The sequence below is a fragment of the Triticum urartu genome, chromosome 2A, assembly GCF_056163025.1.
Source record: "Triticum urartu cultivar PI428250 chromosome 2A, HENAU_Tu73, whole genome shotgun sequence".
NCBI lineage: Eukaryota > Viridiplantae > Streptophyta > Magnoliopsida > Poales > Poaceae > Triticum > Triticum urartu.
In genome coordinates, this window is record NC_141874.1 from 383,532,588 (window position 1) to 383,552,691 (window position 20,104).

At 47.4% G+C, this 20,104-nt stretch overlaps 2 protein-coding genes, 1 long non-coding RNA gene, 1 other non-coding gene and 1 pseudogene across 8 annotated transcripts; 3 read left to right on the top strand and 2 right to left on the bottom strand.

Annotated features, from left to right (window-relative positions):
• Positions 1-1,553: 1,553 nt before the first annotated feature.
• Positions 1,554-15,317, top strand: LOC125537424 (WPP domain-associated protein). Of its 4 annotated transcripts, none has more exons than XM_087543937.1 (6): positions 1,554-1,814; positions 2,337-4,294; positions 4,372-4,498; positions 5,189-5,290; positions 5,655-5,751; positions 14,885-15,317. In XM_087543937.1, the coding sequence occupies exons 1-5, from the start codon at positions 1,797-1,799 to the stop codon at positions 5,736-5,738; spliced, it is 2,289 nt and encodes a 762-aa protein (XP_087400063.1). In that variant the 5' UTR covers positions 1,554-1,796; the 3' UTR covers positions 5,739-5,751; positions 14,885-15,317. The 4 variants fall into 4 exon arrangements, with proteins under 4 accessions (XP_087400063.1, XP_048556694.1, XP_048556695.1 ...); XM_048700737.2 differs by lacking the exon at positions 14,885-15,317 and adding an exon at positions 14,025-14,395 and having other exon boundaries at positions 5,655-5,752; XM_048700738.2 differs by lacking the exon at positions 14,885-15,317 and adding an exon at positions 13,168-13,619 and having other exon boundaries at positions 5,655-5,752.
• Positions 7,680-11,046, top strand: LOC125537428 (uncharacterized). Its single transcript, XR_015615411.1, has 2 exons — positions 7,680-7,688; positions 8,146-11,046. It is a non-coding gene; the product is annotated as an uncharacterized LOC125537428 (transcript).
• LOC147985197 (uncharacterized) lies at positions 10,367-11,858 on the bottom strand (annotated as a pseudogene).
• LOC125537427 (uncharacterized) lies at positions 15,230-17,587 on the bottom strand. Its single transcript, XM_048700741.2, has 7 exons — positions 17,386-17,587; positions 17,125-17,272; positions 16,863-17,054; positions 16,604-16,732; positions 16,175-16,344; positions 15,768-15,898; positions 15,230-15,549 (listed from the first exon to the last, which is right to left on the bottom strand). The coding sequence occupies exons 1-7, from the start codon at positions 17,585-17,587 to the stop codon at positions 15,466-15,468; spliced, it is 1,056 nt and encodes a 351-aa protein (XP_048556698.1). The 3' UTR covers positions 15,230-15,465.
• Positions 16,229-18,058, top strand: LOC147985198 (uncharacterized). Of its 2 annotated transcripts, none has more exons than XR_015616501.1 (3): positions 16,229-16,366; positions 17,110-17,626; positions 17,710-18,058. It is a non-coding gene; the product is annotated as an uncharacterized LOC147985198 (long non-coding RNA). The 2 variants fall into 2 exon arrangements; XR_015616502.1 differs by having other exon boundaries at positions 16,254-16,366; positions 17,361-17,626.
• Positions 18,059-20,104: the final 2,046 nt, after the last annotated feature.

Consider the following 20,104-nt stretch of genomic DNA (forward strand, 5'->3'; position numbering starts at 1 on the left):
GTGGACCAGTCATGTAACTTGGGGACGAGGCTGGAGTCGACGGTGCCGTCCACGTGATCAACGAGATGATACTCCCGAAACACGAGGGAAAAGTAGGTCTTCCACGTGTAGTACGAGGAGTCCGCCTGAAACGAACCGGCACCCGCTCGAAGATGTTGAGGCTGCGGATGTCATTGACGTCGGGAGGGTTGGCGTCGGCGAATGGGTTGGAGTTGGTGGACACGGAGGAGGTGACGGACGACATAGTGAGGATGGGACGGAGTGGGCGGCTCGGGTGATGCGGCTGGCGGACGAGCGGCAGTGACTTTGCGCCGACAGCAACGGAGATGCGGTTCGGACGGCTCGAGTGATGCAGCAGTGGTGAGGCAGCAGCGGATAGGCGGGTTCGCGGAGCGGTGATGCAGCAGCAGCTAGGCGGGTTCGCGGGACGGTGATGCAGGAGCGGCTAGGCGGGTGCGCGGGTGGCGGGTAGCGGGCGGTTCACGGGGGCGGTTGGCGCGCGGGAGGCACGTCGCGCGAGAGGCAGGTCATTCGCGGGAGGGGTAGCGGGCAGCTCGCGGGGGCGGTTGGCGCGCGGGAGGCACGTCGTGCGTCGTGCGGGAGGCTGCCGTGGATTGATTGGCGGCGGCAGGGAGATCGGGTGGCGGCGCGGGAGATGGCGGCGGAAGCGAGAAAAGCTAAAAAAAACTGATATCATGTAGAATATGTGAATTATATGATGTATTGCTCTTGATGCATAAACACGTATATATGACGTATAAAGATGGACCATGAACCTCAACTATATAAGAAACTAGAAGACGGGCCCAATACATAATATGCACATAATACATATACTCAACAATATATATATTGAGCGGGACTAAAGCCTTTTTTTTTGAAAATTAAAAAGCACACATAAAAAGGAGGGTCAGCCTTTGACTTGTCTAGAAAAAAGTATCAATGACCTATTAATGTCGTGCTTTAAAATTCGATTCTTCGAGCCTATAATTAGGACATCCTTACTTTAGTCATGCGAAAAGAAAAACGATTGATACGCGATTACTTGAGTCATTAACTAAAAATAGATACTACGATGAATCAACCAAGAGTAAAATAACCCTAAGAAAACCAAGAATAATATAACCGCAAATGAAGGGACAAATATTTGGCAGCAAAGACAAGAGACCAAAAGCCAAGGAAAAAGCCCAAGGGCAAAAAGCCATGGGAGCGGCGAACCAGCTCGCCACACCGGGCACATCCGACGGCCACCCTCAAACTCATGCGCATCTCCCTCGCTCTTGTCCCGTACTGTACGTGTATAATCAGTCCAGCTCAGCACCCCACTCTCTCTCTCTCTCTCTCCCTCTCCCCCACCGACTGCTGGGCCCCAGCCACACAGCACATGTCCCACACTACGCGGTCGCTACACACTCCCACCTCCCAACCACCCCGCCGTCCGATGGGCCCCGCGTTGAAATGGACCCCGACGTCAGCTTCTCCGTGCCGTGCGATCAAAAATGGCCGTAGCGCAGCTGGTCCGTTGGTTATTATTACCACCCCGCGCCGTCCGCCTCGCCCCGCCCCGCCCCGCCCGGTGGTGACTTGTCTGGTGTGTCGTCTTCCCCGCGGCAAGCCAAGCCAAGCCAGCGATCGGCCGCCTGGTCCAATCCTCAGCCCGCTTTCACCGCTCCCTCCTCCACCGCCTCTCTGTCCTTGCCCTCTTCTCCCGCTGCAACCACCTCTCCCAACCCTAGCTCCTCTCCTCCCCTTCGGGGCGGCCACGGCTTTCGGAGCCGGAGCCGCAACTCCTGCCCATGGCGCAGATCGAGCCCGTAAGTGTTTCTCCGAGCTCCCGCTTCCGCTTCCTTTTGCACTGTCAATTTTGGCGGTAAATCAACCGTCTCGGCTCGGGGTTGGGTTGAGCTTGCTTGTTAACCGAGTGTCACCCGCTGCCGCTGGTTGTAACTGGAAACGCGTGTCAGCCGTTTTTGTTTATGGTTCTATGGACAGCCGAGGGAGCTGCGCGAGAGAATCAACTGTGCGCTCTGCTGTTGGTTGGCTTCCTACCAGTATTTGGTAATGGTAGGGATAAGAAGAGCAGGGAGAACCAACTGCTGTTAGACTTCCGTGCATTTTTACCGCAACTGGTTTTTTTGGTGTGGGCTGGACTGGAGTAGATACAATTTTTGCTGTTTGCTGCCCATTGTAATGGTCGGCCGTTAAGTGAGAAGCGAATTGTACATCACAATGAGGCAATACTGTGCCCCGCTTGCACATTTTTCTACTACTGCCAAAGCGTAAACATCATCCTAGAACTAATTGTTTGTAATTTTTCTTTAAAATAAATGCTGCAGGTGTTTGACCAAGGAATGGATCCATTTCTTGCTAGGCTGACCATACCAGCAGCCAACACTAGCCAATCCCGATGCACACCTCACAATGGTTTGTCCTTGCTCAATCGGCCTTCTCTCGACACACCCTCGTCTTTGGAAGGTTCACCAGTGCCACCACCGCCATCCTTGTTCTCCTGCAATTGCAGCTGTGATATCGGAAGCAACTTTGAGGCGTTTGCAACTGTAATGTCGCGGCTACACCAACACCTTCTGGATGCAGATGTAGAGATCAACTACACAGACTACTTAGATTTGATGAAACTGGAAGTCGATCAACAGCTTAATAGGCTCAAGGAGGATATGATGCTCTTGAGAAGCCAGAACTTTGTTCATGACAGTGATGCAGATGTTTCATGCCCTGTGATATGCCATCATGGAAAGCCAATAGTAGAGATAGATGAGGTGTTCAATGACCTTAAGCTACTCTTGATACTGGTGTTCCGGCAAATTAAGGACATGTTGAGCCTGTTCAACGCTTCAATTCACGATCTTCAGTGGGAGCATGACTTGCAATTAGAGGTCACCGGCATTATGATTGGAGACTGTATCAGAACTCTTGAGGATGAGCTAGAGAGGAGGTTTTTTGAACAAAGTTCCATTGTTAACAATCTAAGGGAGAACCGGAAGGAAACTGTGGTTCAGTGCGGTGCAATCCGTCAAGAGTTGATGTCTATTTCGGATATGCTGTTACCTTCAGAAGATGAATCACATAGTCCCCGCAGTAAGCATGAAAATCTGGGTAACAGGAGTAACAGATGGAAATACAATCTCTTAAGAAAGAAAACAGGGGAGGAACACTCTGCATCTTCCAGTGTGGAAACCAAGAAGTCTGCAACACAGAGATCTGTAAGTCCCAGAGAAGTAATTTCTGAAAAATCCGACTTTCGGCATCTCAAGGGTTCAACTGGGGAAGAAATCATAAACTACTTCAGATCTGAGATTAGTAAATTAAAGAGGTTGCATGAATTGTACTTACAAGATAAAACGGAAGAGCTGTTCAAATTCAAACGAGAGAAGGCGTCATTAGATCTTAAGCATGATCTAGAATTTGAGCATCTAAGAAAGAAAGTTCCTGACATCATTTCAAGGGTTGACACAATCATTGCTAGTACCATAAAGGCACCTACAGTTTGCAGCACTAGCGAGGCACTTGAGGAAAATTGCAGATTGGATAATAAAATTGATTCATTGTACCTTGAAAACCAGCACCTTAGAGGTTTGCTTGCAGAAAAGATGAATGATATTAAGGAATTATCGTGCCAGATATCTGATGCCAGGAGGGAAATATCACTTCGATTGTCACTTGAAGAACAAATTATGAGACAAGTCGGCATCATTAAAGGAGACTATGAGGATCTCTATGTTGAAAGCACTATTAGAGATGAAGTATACCGAACTGTGACAAGAAATTTTGTTGATGACTGTAGGACCAGCATGGAAGATGCCTCACGGAATTCTCAAGCAGAAGTGTCCTCACTTGAAGCTAAACTCTCAGAAAGGGAGAAGGCATTGCGTTTAGCTAATGAAGAAAATCAGAAGCTAACAGAAAAGTTGTTGTTACTAGAAAAGGAACACTTCATTGAAAATAATCATGAAAATCCAGAGCTAACCAAGCAAGAGAGTGATGAAATGATACTTCGTGATATCGAGATGGAGCCTCATGTATCAGCAAGATCATACGAGAGTTGTGAGCAGAGTATGGAGGATAAGGAGCTCGTCAAACTGAGCCAGACTACAGAGATTGCCTCAACTACCTTACATGAAGTTGAAACAAAAAAGTTGGAATACAATGGGTTTCTAGGCAAAAATGAGCACATAATACAACTAGATTTCATTATGGTATCTATTATGGATTTATCAAAAGAATTTGTGGAGATTGAACATAAAATTTCAGGAGACATCAAAGGAAATGAGAAAAGGTACGTGCATCTATCTTCTGAATATAATCCATATTGTTGATTCTCACACAAATTGATACGAGTATTGCTGAATTCAGATCAGATGATCTGAGGGATCAATGCAACCATGTGGTTCAACAGGCAATAGTACTAACAAAGAAGGGCCTCTCATATAAGCAAATGCTAGACCGAAGACGGTCCGAGCTTCGAAAAGCTGAAGCTGAGGTATTTCTTTTCTGGTCATATCTGATGTTGGTTTTTAAACAAGGGACCAATCCTTTCCAATTGATCTTATGTTGAGAGGTATCTAATCCATAAGGGCATTTCTTATCCCCGCAAAAAAGGGCACTTCTTATTTATGGCTATAATCAAGTAGACAGTGAATTATCCTGATTGAAAGGCTGCGTGATACAGGCGAAGACGCTTTAGTGGGTGTTTGGTTGGGCTTAACTTTGGTTTTTGGAGTTTGGCTTATAAGCCAAAAAAGAACCTAGTTTTGTGCTTTTGGCTTATAAGCCTAAGTTAAGCCTATCCAAACACTTAGTGCAAGCTATGCTCATCCATTTGTCAGATAAACCACTTTTTTTATTAGCTGCATCAAGTGAATTTAATCTTTTCGGAGCTACGTTCCTGATTTTGATTCATCTATTGTTATTTTCAATTATTTTAGCATCGGAGGGTAAAACTAGTAGATGGTTACATAATCATGTTCCTGTGTTATAGAGGGTATGCAATTATTTGGCAAATAAGAACATTTTTCATTGTCAGCATGCAAGTGAGTCTGCTGATATCTTTAAATTTTGATTGGGATACATTTTATGTTCTTTGTTTGAGTATGCTTCTGCTTGACTGCAGTAACACATGTATACTCAATTCATATTATAACCTCTTTAAGTGTTTGCCCATTCGATTCAGGTTGACATTTTGGAAAACAAGGTTACTGCACTCCTAAGTATTGCGCAAAAGATATATGTGACTCTCGAGCATTATTCTCCCGTCTTTCAGCAGTATCCTGGGGTATGTGGGTCATGTGGCCAATTCTAACTTACTCATCTACCCTGGTCTGTACACACTTAAATTTCTAATCCTTGAGCTGTTTCTTTGAATGTAATCACTTGCTTTGGATACCTAATGTGATTGAATTTTGCACCTCCTGTGGCACCTGCATGTTTGTGCCTGTTATATGTGAAAGTTCCAAGTAATTGGTTTCTGTGCTTCGATATATATCTGTGCATTATGATGATAGATCAATAGTATTTAATAGTTAGAAGAATACTTGTTCTGTGCATCAATGATGCAGATGCTGGAGATAATATATCTTCCATTTTCTAAAAAAAAAAGATGGGAAGAGTCTTACTCATACTTAATGCCTTTTGTGCAGTTACTGGGTGCTTTCTTGAAGACATGCAAGCTTGTTGCAGGTCTAAGGAATAAACAAAAGGATGACTTACAAGATACAACATAAGTTGGAGCTGCTAGGTGAGATAACCTTTCTTATCTTGCACTAAATGGATGTGTTCAAGTTGTACATTTCAGTGAACACTCCAACCCAATTGATTAGATTTCCTATAAATATCCATTTGAAACTAACTTATCATTAACTTGTAGGTACTTCATATTCATATACTCCCTCTGTCCTAAAATAAGTGTCTCAATTTTGTACTAACTTTAGTACAAAGTTGTATTAAAGTTGAGACACTTATTTTGGGACGGAGGGAGTATTACACTGAAACTTGTTAACTGCTTGTATGGGACAAATAGAATTATTAATCATAACCAGCTAGCAACATTCTCTACTCTGTCAGGATGAATGTGTGGCACGCTACTGTAGATTCATTTAGTGATCTCAAAAGAGAGAAGTGCATATTACACCCCTCAACTCTAGCCCTAGTCTAATATACAACCCCCAACTCCAATACCATCTAGTTTACACCCCCCAACTCTCAAAACCAGGCGGAATTCAACCCTCCCCTCCCCGGTGACCGGTTTTGACCTGTTGACTGGGTGAACAGTAAATTCAAAAGAAATATATTTTAAAAAAATTACGTTTTTTCACCGGCTGAACAGTAAAATTTTAAAAAGTTCTAATTAAATAATAATAAAATAATTTTGATTTTTTAAAATGTTGATTTTTTGTCCGGGTGAACAGTAAATTTCAGGAAAAAAAATAAGAAAACAAAAATTTCTGAATTATATTTGCATGAAACAGTTAACAGTTCGGGCTGATATATTTTTTGTTGAGAGACCACTGAAATGTCCAAACAAGCTGAAAATTGTCACAGACATCACGCGCTGAAAAATCGTCTACGCAAAAATAATTCGGTTTTTTTGGAAAAAAGTATTTTTGGAATTTACTATTCACCAGGTAAAAAAACGAAACTGCTTGTTGAATTTTATTTCCAACTTTTTTTTTGAATTTACTGTTCACTCATTGGAAAAACCAAAATATTTTTTGATTTTTTGTTACTGTTCACCCAGTCAACATGTCAAAACCAGTCAACTGGGTTAAAACCGGTCAACGGGGAGGGGAGGGTTAAATTCCGCCTGGTTTTGAGAGTTGGGGGGTGTAAAGTAGATGGTATTGGAGTTGGGGGGTGTATATTAGACTAGGGCTAGAGTTGAAGGGTGTAATATGCACTTCTCTCATCTCAAAATCCCCGAAGTTCGTGTGCAGCCCCAAAGCGTGCCCAAAGAGCGTCCCCTATTGGTTGTTCGTATGTGGCTCAAGGCCTATGTGACAGAAAGCTATCCGTATCCCCTATTGGTTGTTCCTATGTGACATCAGGGGCGCCTTGAGCCCTATGTGACATCCAGGAAGCCCTATGGCAATACATCCGGTTCTGGCGGCTAGTGCGCTTGGTGCATCTTTCCACCTTCCCGGATGTACTCCAATGGCGCCTCGACTGCCAGTATACATACATTCAGGAGTTGCTACGACACACTCTCCCGGGGGCTATCAGCTGCCCCCCCCCACAGGGTCAAGCTCTTCTTGTGGATGGCTTGCCAAGATCGTTGTTGGACCTCCGAGCGCCTGGCGCGCCGTGGTCTGCAGCACGCACCCTGTTGCGTCTTATGTGATCAGACTACAGAGACGATGGCTTTGTTGGATAATGAGCAACTGGCATTCACTGAGGGCCAAAGGCCAATACATATACATGTGCGGTAAAGTGCAGAAAACCCCTTATACAACGGAGATATACAGAAAAGGGACTATACACATCTAACACCCCCCCCCCCTCAAACTCATGGTGGGTCAACAACACTGAGTTTGGAGAGAAAAAAGCCATGCTGCACTCGAGTTTGTGCCTTCGTGAAAAAGTCCGCCAACTGTAACTCAGAGGGCACATAGTGAAGAGCGAGAGTCTGATCCTGCACAGCAGCACGCACAAAGTGGGCATCCACACCGATGTGCTTGGTGAGCTCATGCTTCACCGGGTCACGCGCAATACTGATAGCACCGGTACTGTCTGACAGTAAGGGAGTAGAGGTAGTAGCAGACACACCAAAATCCTCAAGTAACCACCGTAACAAGATCACCTCAGCCGTCAACATAGCCATGGCTCGCAACTGAGCCTCTGTACTCGAGCGAGAAACGGCAGTCTGTTTCTTTGTCTTCCAGGCAATAAGAGAGCCACCAAGAAAGACACAGTAAGCAGACAACGAGGGTCGATCAGAGGGATCACTAGCCCATGTAGCATCAGAGTAGGCCTGGAGCTCGAGAGAGCTGGAGCGGGCAAAGAAAAGGCGATGAGAGATTGTGCCACAAAGATATCGTAGAACACGGAGGAGATGACTATAGTGGACAGAGGTGGGTGCTTAAACAAACTGACTCAGGATGTGAACAGGATAGGAGATGTCGGGACGCGTAACAGCAAGGTAGACAAGCTGCCAATGAGGCGACGATAGCGAGTGGGATTAGGAAGAGGGTCACCGTCAGAGGCACGAAGCTGAACGTTGAGCTTCATAGGAGTCACAACAGTGCGCTCGTCACCAAGAGCGGCACGGGCAAGAAGATCCTGAATGTATTTTTCCTGGGAGATGTAGAAGCCATCAGAGGTTGAGAAGATCTCAATCCCAAGAAAATATCAAAGTGGACCAAGATCAGACATGAGGAACTGGTCGCGAAGGCGTGCCTTAACAAAGGCAATGTAGTCAGAGTTGTCACCAGTGATGATCATGTCATCAACATAGAGAAGGAGCAGAGTCCGACCACGAGGAGACGTGTGAACAAACAACGCGGGATCATGATCACTGGGCAAGAAACCAGCGGCAGTCACCACAGAGGTGAAACGCTCGAACCAGGCGCGAGGGGCCTATTTAAGACCATAGAGGGAGCGGCGAAGTCTACAGACCATACCATCAGGAGCATAGTACCCCGGTGGTTGCTGCATATAAACCTCCACACGCAACTCACCATTGAGAAAGGCGTCCTGGACATCAAGTTGAGAGATAGACCAATGACGAACAGAAGCCACAACAAGGAGAGTGCGGACAATGGTCATGTGGGCCACAGGAGCAAATGTCTCATCATAATTGGGTCCCTGCTCCTGCTGAAAGCCATTGGCCACATGTCGAGCTTTGTAGCGCTCAAGAGAACCATCGGAGCGAGTCTTAATCTTGTATACCCACTTGCAGGTGATGGGACGAACACTGGAAGGAAGGGAAACCAGATCCCATGTGCCAGAGCGCTCAAGGGAAGCAAGCTCTTCGGCCATCGCAAGCTGCCATTCAGGCTGAGTCATGGCAGTCCGATCGGAAGTGGGCTCAGCAATAACAGAGAGGCCGTACCGATCAGGAGAATAGCGATCAGGCGGGGGGCGAGGCCGAGCACGGAGGTTATGAACCGGGGGAGGCGTGAAGGGAGGCGCACCAGAGGTGGAAGACGCATCAGGGGAAGCATCCTCAATACGAGGGCGGCGAGTATAGTGAAGAGGAAACGGTGAGAAAGGGTGACGGACTGGAGATGATGAGAGGTGGAGGAGGAGGATGGGGAAGAGGGTGTCGGTGGTGAATGAGAATGAAAGAGAGGTGCCGGAGGAAGGGGTGAAACATGAGGCACATAGCAGGGTGTATCGGGAAGGAGAAGAAAAGAAATATCGTCCACAGAGAAGCTCGAGGAAGAAGGACGTGGGTAGTAAGAACGAGACTCGTCAAAAGTCACATCATGCGAGATGCGCAAGCGACGACCAACAGGATCCCAACAGCGATAGCCCTTGTGCTCAACACTGTAGCCAACAAAAACACACTCAACCGACTGAGCAGTCAGTTTGGTGCGTTCTCTCGGGGCAAGAAGGACATAGCACACACATCCAAACATACGAAGAGCTGAGTAGTCAGGAGAACGACCAGTGAGACACTCCATAGGAATACCACCCTGCAGAGCAGTCGATGGCTGAATGATGATGAGATAGGTGGATGCAGAAACAACCTCGGCCCAAAAGTGGGGTGGAAGGGAAGCGACAATCATTAGCGCACAAGCCGTCTCAAGCAGATGACGATGCTTACGTTCTGCAACGCCATTCTGAGCATGAGCACCAGAACATGAGAACTGGGCAAGAGTACCCTGTTCCGCGAGAAAACCATGCAATAGCTGGGAGATATACTCTCCAACAGAGTTAGCACGAAAAGTACGAATAGATGTGGAAAACTGGGTGTGAACCATGGCAGCAAATCGTTTGTATATAGAGAGAACCTCGCTACGAGATTTCATGAAGTAGAGCCAAGTGTAGCGAGAGAAATCATCAATAAACAAAACATAGTAGCGATGACCACCTTTCGAATCAAAGGGAGCAGGACCCCAGACATTAGAATGAACTAAGTCAAAAGGACGCTGAGATACCGACTGACTAGTAGGATAAGGTAACTGGGTCTGTTTGCCAAGTCTACAACCATTACAATGTAAAGAAACATCTCCAGATACAGACCCTAAGAGGCCCTGACGCACTAATGATGACAAGCGAGAGCCACATATGTGACCAAGGCGATGATGCCACTGCTGGAAGGACGCAAACGAAGAGGCAGCAAGAGCATGAGAGCTGGCAGAAGTGGTGGCAGCGGAAGGAACACAAAGCCAGTCAACCTCCCAAAGGCCCTCTAACTCACGGCGCCGGGGGCCAGCACCAACCAAAACCTTGGTGCGACGATCCTGAATGGAGCAAGAGTCGGTATCAAGAATGACATGACAACCAGAATCAGTAAGTTGGGCAGTGGAAAAAAGATCTCATGGTAAGGCGAGGAACATGTGAAACATTAGGAACAGAAAAGGATGGAGTGGAAAGAATACCACGACTAGCAACAGGAAGAGATGTGCCATCGGCAATAAGAACATTAATAGGAAAATCAAGAGGGCGAAGAGAAGACAAAGCTGAAGAATCAGAGGATATATGAAAGGAAGCTCCAGAGTCCAGAACCCACGAAGATGTACCTGACGGTGTAGATGCCCGCGGTGATGAAGTGGTGAAAGCAGTCACAGCAGCCGCAGAACCCATCGATGAAGAACCGGAGGAAGCTAGAAGGCGCTTGAGCCGCACAATGTCCTAGTCAATGAGTGACGGAGTAGATGACGACACAAGAGTACCACTGGAAGAGGAGCGCCTCTGGTTTCGCTGCTTCCGGCCACAATCAGACTCTGGGTGACCTGGCCTGGAGCAGTAGTCAGAGAAGGTGTCACGGTGCGACCGTCCCTTCTCAACATATGGAGGGCGACCCACCCCCCTGAAGGTGTGGGCAGGAGCGGTGGAGCAGTGGGACGAGCAGACGACACAGGAGCTCAGGCAGCCAACACAAAAGGAACCGCAAGCAACCCAGCAGAACGAAGGAGGGTCTCCTTAGCACGAAGCTCAGCAAGTACCTCCGAGATAGGAACACGGCAACGAGCAAGCAAGTGAGCACGTCGAGGCTCAAAGTCGGAGCAGAGGCGAGATAAGAACTCATGGACACGCTGAAACTCCAAGTCGGACCGCATAGTCTGACAGCAGCGGCAAGATCCACAAACAACTGTCCGAAGAGAGTCAAGCTGGCGCCAAATGACAGAACTCTGTGTGTAGAACTCTTCAATAGATGAGTCACCCTGCTGAAGAGCGTGCTCCTGACGCACCACAGATAAGTAAAAAGCATCACCAGAGGGCTGATAGCGTTGACAGAGATAAGACCACATCGCTGCAGCTGTGCCGAGGCCCATGAACTCCGAAGCAAACTGATGGAGGACACTCACAGTGAGAACAGCAGCAGCACAGGCATCATCATTGCACCACTGAGTGTAAGCAGACAGATCATCCCGGTAGACAGAAAGAGCATCTGAATAGGCAGATACCTGCTGTTCATAAGCATCAACCGCACCATCATTGAGCGCCTTGGCTGCATCTCGATCAGCCTGAGAAGCATCAGCAGCAAGGACCGGCGACACCGGCGGGGTAGGAGCCACAGGAGCAACAGGGCATGGCGGACAGGGGACCTCGCAAGAGAGAACACCCCACAGAAGAAGACCGCGCATATGGATACGCATGAACCCTGCAAACTCTGCATAGTTGGTGCCATCGAAGATCACCGAGCACCGAGGGACCGCGACATAGCCCGAAGAGGACATGAGGAAGTCTCTCTGCTGCTTCTGCCCTTTTTTTTGGTCAACAGACAGAAGACCCGATCTGGATCGGGGCAGACGCTCCACCCTCGAGCGAGCGCTAGCGGGAAGCAGCCGGGGGAAGCATCTGAGCGGGGGCTACGGTGGTAGCGGCCAGCCTGACGAGCCAAGGAGAAGCAGCGGAGGCTGGACGAGCGACTGGGGAGGCCGGGAGGAGCTGCGGCCGTATGAGCTGTTGGGGAGGTCAGGAGGAGCTGCAGCCAGATGGGCCTCGGCGGCAGATGGAGAGGCCGGGGGTGGTGACGGCCGGACGGGCCCCGGCGACGGCAGGGCGAGCCCCGGCAGCGGCTGCAACATCCGAACGGGAGCGGAGGTGGCTAGAGCGTCCAGACGGTGAGGAGCTGAGAGGAGGCAGAAGCTGGATGTGGAGAGGCAAGGGAGCAGGCGGCCGGCGACGGTCGGAGACAGCAGGCGGCGGGCAGGCTAGGTACGGAGTGCACGGAGTTGCAGCGTGCGGGAGGAAGTGGCTAGCCTGGCATCTGATACCATGTTGGATAATGAGCAATTGGCATTCACTGAGGGCCAAAGGCCAATACATATACATGTGCGATAAAGTGCAGGAAACCCCTTATACAATAGAGATATACAGAAAAGGGACTATACACATCTAACAGGCTTATCTCCTCACTATTGAATTCATGCTCCGGTCAGTTCATCCAAAAGTCCGAACTGATGTAGAGAGGCAGGCAATATATTTCAACACTCCCCCTTGTTGCAGTGTATATGTGGATTGCCTAGCCCTTTCCATCAGTTTGGACTTTTGGTTGTGTTGGTTAGTGCATGAAGCTTAACATGGATCAGAGCTAAGGTCTTGAGTTCAAGTCCTGACTTTCGCAATTTATCCAAAAATTGTTGCTGCCCCCATTTGTGTCCACATATAGGCCTCTTGATCCATACCTCTGAGTCTATCCACGTGTTGACTTCCCGCGTCACATGTGAGACGAGGTGTTAAAGTGTATATGTGGATTGCCTAGCCCTTTCCACCAGTTCGGACTTTTGGTTGCGTTGGCTAGCGCATGAAGCTTAACACCCCTCACGTCTAGGCTATTTTAGTCCTTAGACGTGGGATCAATGGCTGCAGAATATTTTTTATTTAATACTGTGTTGGCAGAGTCTTGAACTCAAGATCTCTTGGCTCTGATACCATTTGAATTCATGCTCCAGCCAGTTCATTCAAAAGTCCGAACTGATGTAGAGAGGCAGGCAATATATTTCAACACTCACAGGCTGCTCCTTCACGCACTTGGTGTGGCAGGGAATCAGACTATGGAGACAAGGTGCTTTCCTAGGTCCGATTGACGGCTCGACCTCCCGAGGCAGGGGATGCCTTCGTGGACTGGTGGCTGGCTACTTGCCTCTCACTCCAGACCTCGGCCCGAAAGGGCACATACTGCCATCATGCTGGTGGCTTGGTGCATCTAGAAGCACCACAATGCAGTCATCTTCATCAGCGCCCAACTCATCCTATCTAGCCTTCTTGACACAATTAGGATGGAAGCCAGACATTGGGTGATGGTGGGCGCGAGCGGCCTAGCTGCATTGCTCTCGACTGTTTATACGGCTGGTGTTTAGTGGTGTTGTGTTGTAACAACGGGTGTGCTCGTCTGTTTTCCTGTATAAACTCTTCTTCTATCAATGAATCCAAAGACAAGGCTTTTGTGCTTTCTCGAAGAACCCCCCCCCCCCCCTTCTCAGTGCCACACTTTTTGAATAGACAATGTATCACCGGTGCCTTAGGGTTACACAGTGGCGGAGACAGTGGGGACCAGCAGCCCCCCCCCCCCCCCCCCCCAACATCAATGATTTACTACTACTAATTTTCTTATGAACAGTACATGTTTAGTGATCATTTGCTGCTAAAAGCTCATTTTTTCAGTGTTTGGCCCTCCCCAACCTTAGCCTCAGTCCTCCTCCCCCCCCCCCCCCCCCCCCCCAAATCAATTTTTTCTGGCTCTGCCTCTAGGGTTAGACATTTGACACATGGGACTCAAGTTCTAATAAACTACTGCTCTAAATTTTAGTCATTATCTCATCATTTATGTTCCATCACAACTGATTATGTGTATGAAGGCTGATCGGTGCTTACTATTGATTACCTTTGGCATTTCGCAGATAATGTAGGTTCTAAATTTTGTTGGGAGAGGCTTAGGAGGTGGTAGAAAGCTATTGATGTCATGATGGAGTAAACAATATCCTACTAAAAGTATCTGCCCAAATTGGCTATGCAAATCGATAGACATACGAAGTTCTGGGTGTCAAGCCGGGGGTTATAAATAGAAGCTAGGTGCACTGCGCATAGCTTTCTGATTTCTATACACATATGGCTAAACAAAATGTGAATACTTTGTTCAGTTGTTTCATAGTTTGCCACTCTGCAGATGGTATATTCACATATTGTATTGTGTATGTATAAGTGAATATTGAATGTCATCTTTTTGCGGGGGAATATTGAATGACATTTACGGCATGCTTAATTCATATAATATGTGAGGGTGATAGTATTTTTGCCAGCAATTTTTATATACATGATGGTGTTCTTATATGAAATGTATTGTTTATCCTGTAGTTTTTTCCCCTAACATCAAGGTACATAAACGTGGTGTACCTTAGTTTTTCCCCCCTTTTTATTAAAATTCTAGTTTTACTAATGGCCATAATAATCCTATATGTAATATACTGATGTACCATCTTGGATGATTATGGGGGAAGCTATTTTTTCAAGAAATGGTTCTATTTCGAAATGTATCCAGTTGTCTAGTTGTTAGTCATTATTGAAGTACTTTTTTATTTATTAATAAGTTGTTGAAGTTACATGGTTAACATGTACCTGAGCAATGTATGTGGTTGATTGATATGACTGCCATTGTTTTGATGTTTGCCTGAGCAATAGTTGACCGCATTTGAGGCAAGTGCCTGCCATTTGGCTTATTTTGTTCACTTTGAAGTACCTATATGTCTCTCTTTTTTTTGCGGGGAACCTATATGTCTCTCTGTCAGGCATCCGGGTAAAGTATTTTGTTGCAAGAATTCTTGGCGGCTGATGACTGTTGAAAGTAGCGCCCTCTAATTAGCATTTTTGTTAGTCATTTCCACTCTACATGGGATATAAATGTTATGTTCTGTTTGTGTGTACTAGTCACTGCAGTCATGTTTGCTTGAGCAACATTTGTCTCAATCTGAGTCAAGTGGTGTTATGCTTACTGGTCTTATTTGTGAACCACCCAAAGTTGTACCAAGTCAGCGACACTTATTTTGGGACGGAGGGAGTATCTTTCAGCAGTGTCATACTGAACTTCAGGTCATTTCGGAGCAAGATCTCACAGAGGACATAAGCATCTTCATTTCTTTTTTTATTGTACCTTTTCTGTCGAAAAAACTTTCAGCTAAACTAGTATTCTTTCTTTCCCTTTTCGCATATTTGTGACATAAACCTTCTTGAAGACATTACAACACATTCAAAATAACTTGCTAAAACAAATGCAAAACACTAGGTGATAGTGTGACACAAACATAATTTACATGAATATGGTAGGAGAAATAAGTGCTGAGCACTTTAAGCAGCAGCCCTAAGATCACCATCCAATTCACTTGCTATAGCATTCCATGCTAGTAATGCTGCACCAACAGCTGGTTCCACCTGCAGGTAGAAACATACATAAGTTTTCTATGAGAATTAGTTTGGATCACCATTTCGTCAACTTTTGAAACCAATCCTTAACTTTATTCCTAATGCAACTACAATCGTCTCTGAAATGTTTCTTCACATCAATCATTTAATAAAAAATGGCGGAATCGGCAGAATATTTCCAACTAGGCATTATGGTAGACCCACAGTGAGTTTATAGTTTGGTTCACCTCGGGATGTATTGGATATGCCCCTGGATATGTCTTGGTAACACAACTTATCACTTCCTTACCAATGTCCCACCTCTGGTTTGCCTCAAGAACTTTGCCGACCATAACAAGTGGAAATAGATCTTTTCCATCTGCAAAATTAGAAGGTCAGAAACATGTTGAAACCTTTGTTCCTGGGGCAAAGCAAATACAGAGTATTCAGAAGTTGTTTTTTTTGTGAGGACAACAAATTTATTTTCTAGTCCCTCCGTCCCATAATATAAGACGTTTTTTGACACTAGTGTAGTGTCAAAAAACATCTTACATTATGGGACGGAGGAAGTATTTGCTATTTTTATGGCAAGTAGCCTATATGTTTGTGGCAAGGCCTGTTATACATGTCATTCAGAAGGAAGTTCCTATTTCACCTTCCCCACTCAGCGCAAGTCTCTGCACTACAGCCTTGACACTGGAAGCTAGTTCACCAACTGAATTGTGCAAGATCTTGTTTGCTACTTCGTCGCCGGCTTCGGCAGATTCTACCACAACAGGGAGAATGTCAGCAATGCGCGCCCAAGATTGATCTTCATATGTCCAACTGTCATGAAAAAAGTGAACAGGTAAGCAGTTGTTGCAATTTTCATGGTAGCACATTATTGCAGTTTTTCATTCTGTGCTCTCTTCACTCCTAGTTAACATTATGCTTCAGCTCACATAATGTCAGCAGATGAATATTTGAGTAGGGTTTTTTCAATTGGTAACCGAACTCTGTAAGCGCCAAGTAACTGAAACAGACTTCCACTTGTTTTCACAGCAAGTAAAATAAAACAAGCTAATCGATTGAAAAGGAGATTTACCCTATGAGTTCATCCGGCGATGCGAGTCCAAGGAAGTCAAGGATGTTGTTTGTGAGTAGTGTTTCAGGACCCCTGCCATCATAGGCCCTCACAACTGCTGTCAATGCTTGTGCTGAAATCCCATAGCCACTGCAATATATAGTGCCGCAACAATCAGAAATCAGCTTCAGTAGTTGCTTCTCAACCAGTTTCCTCCGCTTAAAAGATAATAGTACCATGGAGTTAAAGACAGAAGAAGTTAGAGGTGTGTGTGTCTAACCTGCCCCAGTCACCTAGCACCGGCCCTGCACCAGCTGCCCGAGCTTCCCTGCCGTCGCTGGTGAAACCGTAGGCTATGGTCCCTGTCCCTGCGATGAGCACGCAGCCGTGGAGCTTGCCCATGGTGCCGCTGGCCAGTGCCGCCACCGCGTCGTTCTCCACGAACAGCTTCACATGGCTCGGGAAAATCTCCCTGGAAGTTAATTTCAGAGTTAATTCAGCTTCTCCTGCGGATTTCTTGGCAGCAGGTAACAGATAAGCACCTGAGCCAGTCCAGCATTCTGTGCTGGTCGATGGGGTGGTTGACGCCGGCTACGGCCAAGCAGACCGCGCTCACGTTTGATCGTCTCCGGCGAGCCTTGTGGAGAGCCTGCGCCATCACTCGCTCCAGCGTCTCCCTCGCCTTGTCCTCTGAAGAATTTCAAGCCAAAGAATTTATCAGGTGGAATCCAGGCCAGGGCCAGGCCAGGGCAGCGTTGATGTGATCGTTGGATGGCAGGTGGAGGTGGTGGTGGTACGCGTACCTCCTACGGAGTTCTGGTTGGAGCATCCGGCGACGGCGCGGGCGAGGACGGGGAGCGGGTCGGCGAAGGGCATGGCGGCCGGGATGCAGACGCAGACGGTGTTGCTGGCGCCGCCGTCAACGCCGAGGACGACGCTGCACCCCATGCGCGGGCTCTGGCGGTCCTCCATCTCCCATATGTCCCTAGTGGTGTACCTCTGCATCCTCCCTCCCTCCTTGGTTGGCCAGACAGACAAACGTAGGTATATGCTCTCCTCCTCCTTCTAAGCTCTCCCTACCAAATGATGCAGCTCGATTGGTGACTGCAGCTTTGTTATATATGTAGTGGGTGCACTAACAAGTCGCATCTAATGGCGACATGTTTCGTCGAGGAGAAAGGGACGGGGAGGAGGAGGAGGAAGACGAAGGTGACGAAATTGCAAGGGCGGCTGGGTGTCCTGTCCGCACGCGCGTCCAATGGCGCGACGGCCGAGTTGTTTAGGGACACGCCTCTAGTAATCTACAGTATGTGCTTTGTCTGCCAAAGTTACAGTTCGTTACTGACAGCACTGGTATAAACCCTGGATCTTACCGGACAGTTTGCTGCCAAAAGTTACAGTTTTAGGGGGCTACTGCAAGATTTTTGCTGTTATTTGTAACTTTTTGCCAGCTGCGCTCTTGATTGTATCTCTTGACGGTGCCGGTGATGGTACAACCAGTAGAAAACTCCAAGCTCTCCTTGGTAAAAACGGGCTTGGATATTGGACATGAAAACGTAAAGGTCTGCTTCTGTGCCCCCTAACTGAACGGAAACACTTGTGTTCGCCCCGCTGATCTCTGCGCGCGCGTCGACCCCCTCCGCTACCATACGACCGCCTTTGATCATACACCCGAAGCAACCCAAACCATAGCCTAGTTTTGCAACGTGACCCTTGTTGCAATCGTTTGCACAACATGGGGTCTCTTGCACACCGAGGGAGGAGCTTTGCTACATCAACAGACCTTCATGGGGTACATTTGAAGTGACAAATCGTAATTGGGTTAATGGGGAGGGCTGGACCCCACCCAGCTGAAAATTGGGGAGGGGGGTCTGCACCGATAGGGAGGCCGTTGGTGAGGATTGACAGAATTAAATCCGACGGATCTCGGGTAGGGGGTCTCGAACTAAGGGTCTTGACACGTTGGTAATAGGGGCACAAGTTCTTACCCAGGTTCGGGCTCTCCCCAGAGATAAAACCCTACATCATGCTTGTGTTTTATTATTTTGGGGTAGAGTACAACGTACACATGATCTATCTCGAGATCCTTGTGTGTTGTCTACGAGCCCTACCCCTCGGTTTATATAGGTACTGGAGGGTCTAGGGTTACATTCTAGTCGATTACGTATAAGGAGAACGTGTAGTAGACGACTTCTAATATCTTGAAGTATACGCCAAGTCTTTAAGAGCCTTCCTTTCATATGCCATGGACCGCTCGACGTGGCCCACTAGTGAACCGACATGGGGGTCCTCGACCCGGGCCACCTGGCCAGGAGACGGCGTGGTGAGAGCCCTCCTAGCCGGGACACTGTCAAGGACCAGGGAGGCTGGTTCCCGTGCATTCAGACGACGAATGGGGTTGTCACCTTGAGGCGCACCAGCCGGAGTAGGAGTGGGCACTGGTGAGGAGGCGGGGGCGAGAGATGGCGTGGCCGGCGACTTCCTCATTGACTTTGTGTTGGTCGAGGTTAGGAACAGGTTGCTCCCAACGCGTCGCGGCCATGTCTCTGCACTGTCCCCTAGCTCTCTCGCCGCTCTGTGTAGCACTTACATCGTGGATCCGTTGGTGATCGTCTATGTCGCGCTTCTGCAACTGGGGCCATGTTCCTAAAATATGTGTTCTGTTGCAATGGCCTGAAAAAAAAGGGCTATAGTTTCTGAAACATACATGTTGTGCATTTGATTTGCAACGAAACATTTGTGCTGTTGCAATGGCTTGCAACAGGAGGAAAAAAAAATGGTTCATGATGTTTTGCAGCAAGAGTCCTGTTGCAGTGGGATGGGCGCAACACTAGCCATGTTGCAAAGGTTGGTGCCCATGTGGCTGTCGATCGAATGGTTATTATGGTCTCCCTCCAACGACCGGCGAGGCGGTCAATTTTTTAGGATCATCACCCGTAGCTTCTTTTTTTGAAGATAGCAAGTGTAGCTTCTTATCTACTGGATTCCCTAATTCTCCTTTATTCCTTGATAAAAATACAGAAGCACATCTATTTCCGTTTGAAGCCTGTATTTTGAAGGAACTTTCATGGCTAATCATTTCTTGGTGTATTATACTGACTTAGTCTTGGTCATTGTCGGAAGTGTACTGCAGTCTAATTTACATGGACATGGTCTCCTTGGTGAACAGTACAGTGGCATTTTTGTTAGCTCACAGGTCACAGCTCTGCTTGATAAACAAAGGAGCCATAGATGCTCCACATGTGGTGCAATTTGACGCTAGTTCACTCGCCTGACGCCATCGTCCAACACGCGCACGATGCCACAGGCGTCGGACAAGATCCTTGTAATCATCTGTCTTGAGACCCCGAAACGATTGTATATACACGATCAACTTCCTCATCTGCTCTGGTCGTTGTTACTATCCCTTTTTTATGTTATTTCTTGCCCTCGAAGTCATCCTGTCCTGCCAAATGTCAGGCCCGGTGGTAGCCAAGCCTGTGACATTCAGAAATGGACATAGGCCTGACGACATGCGAGATA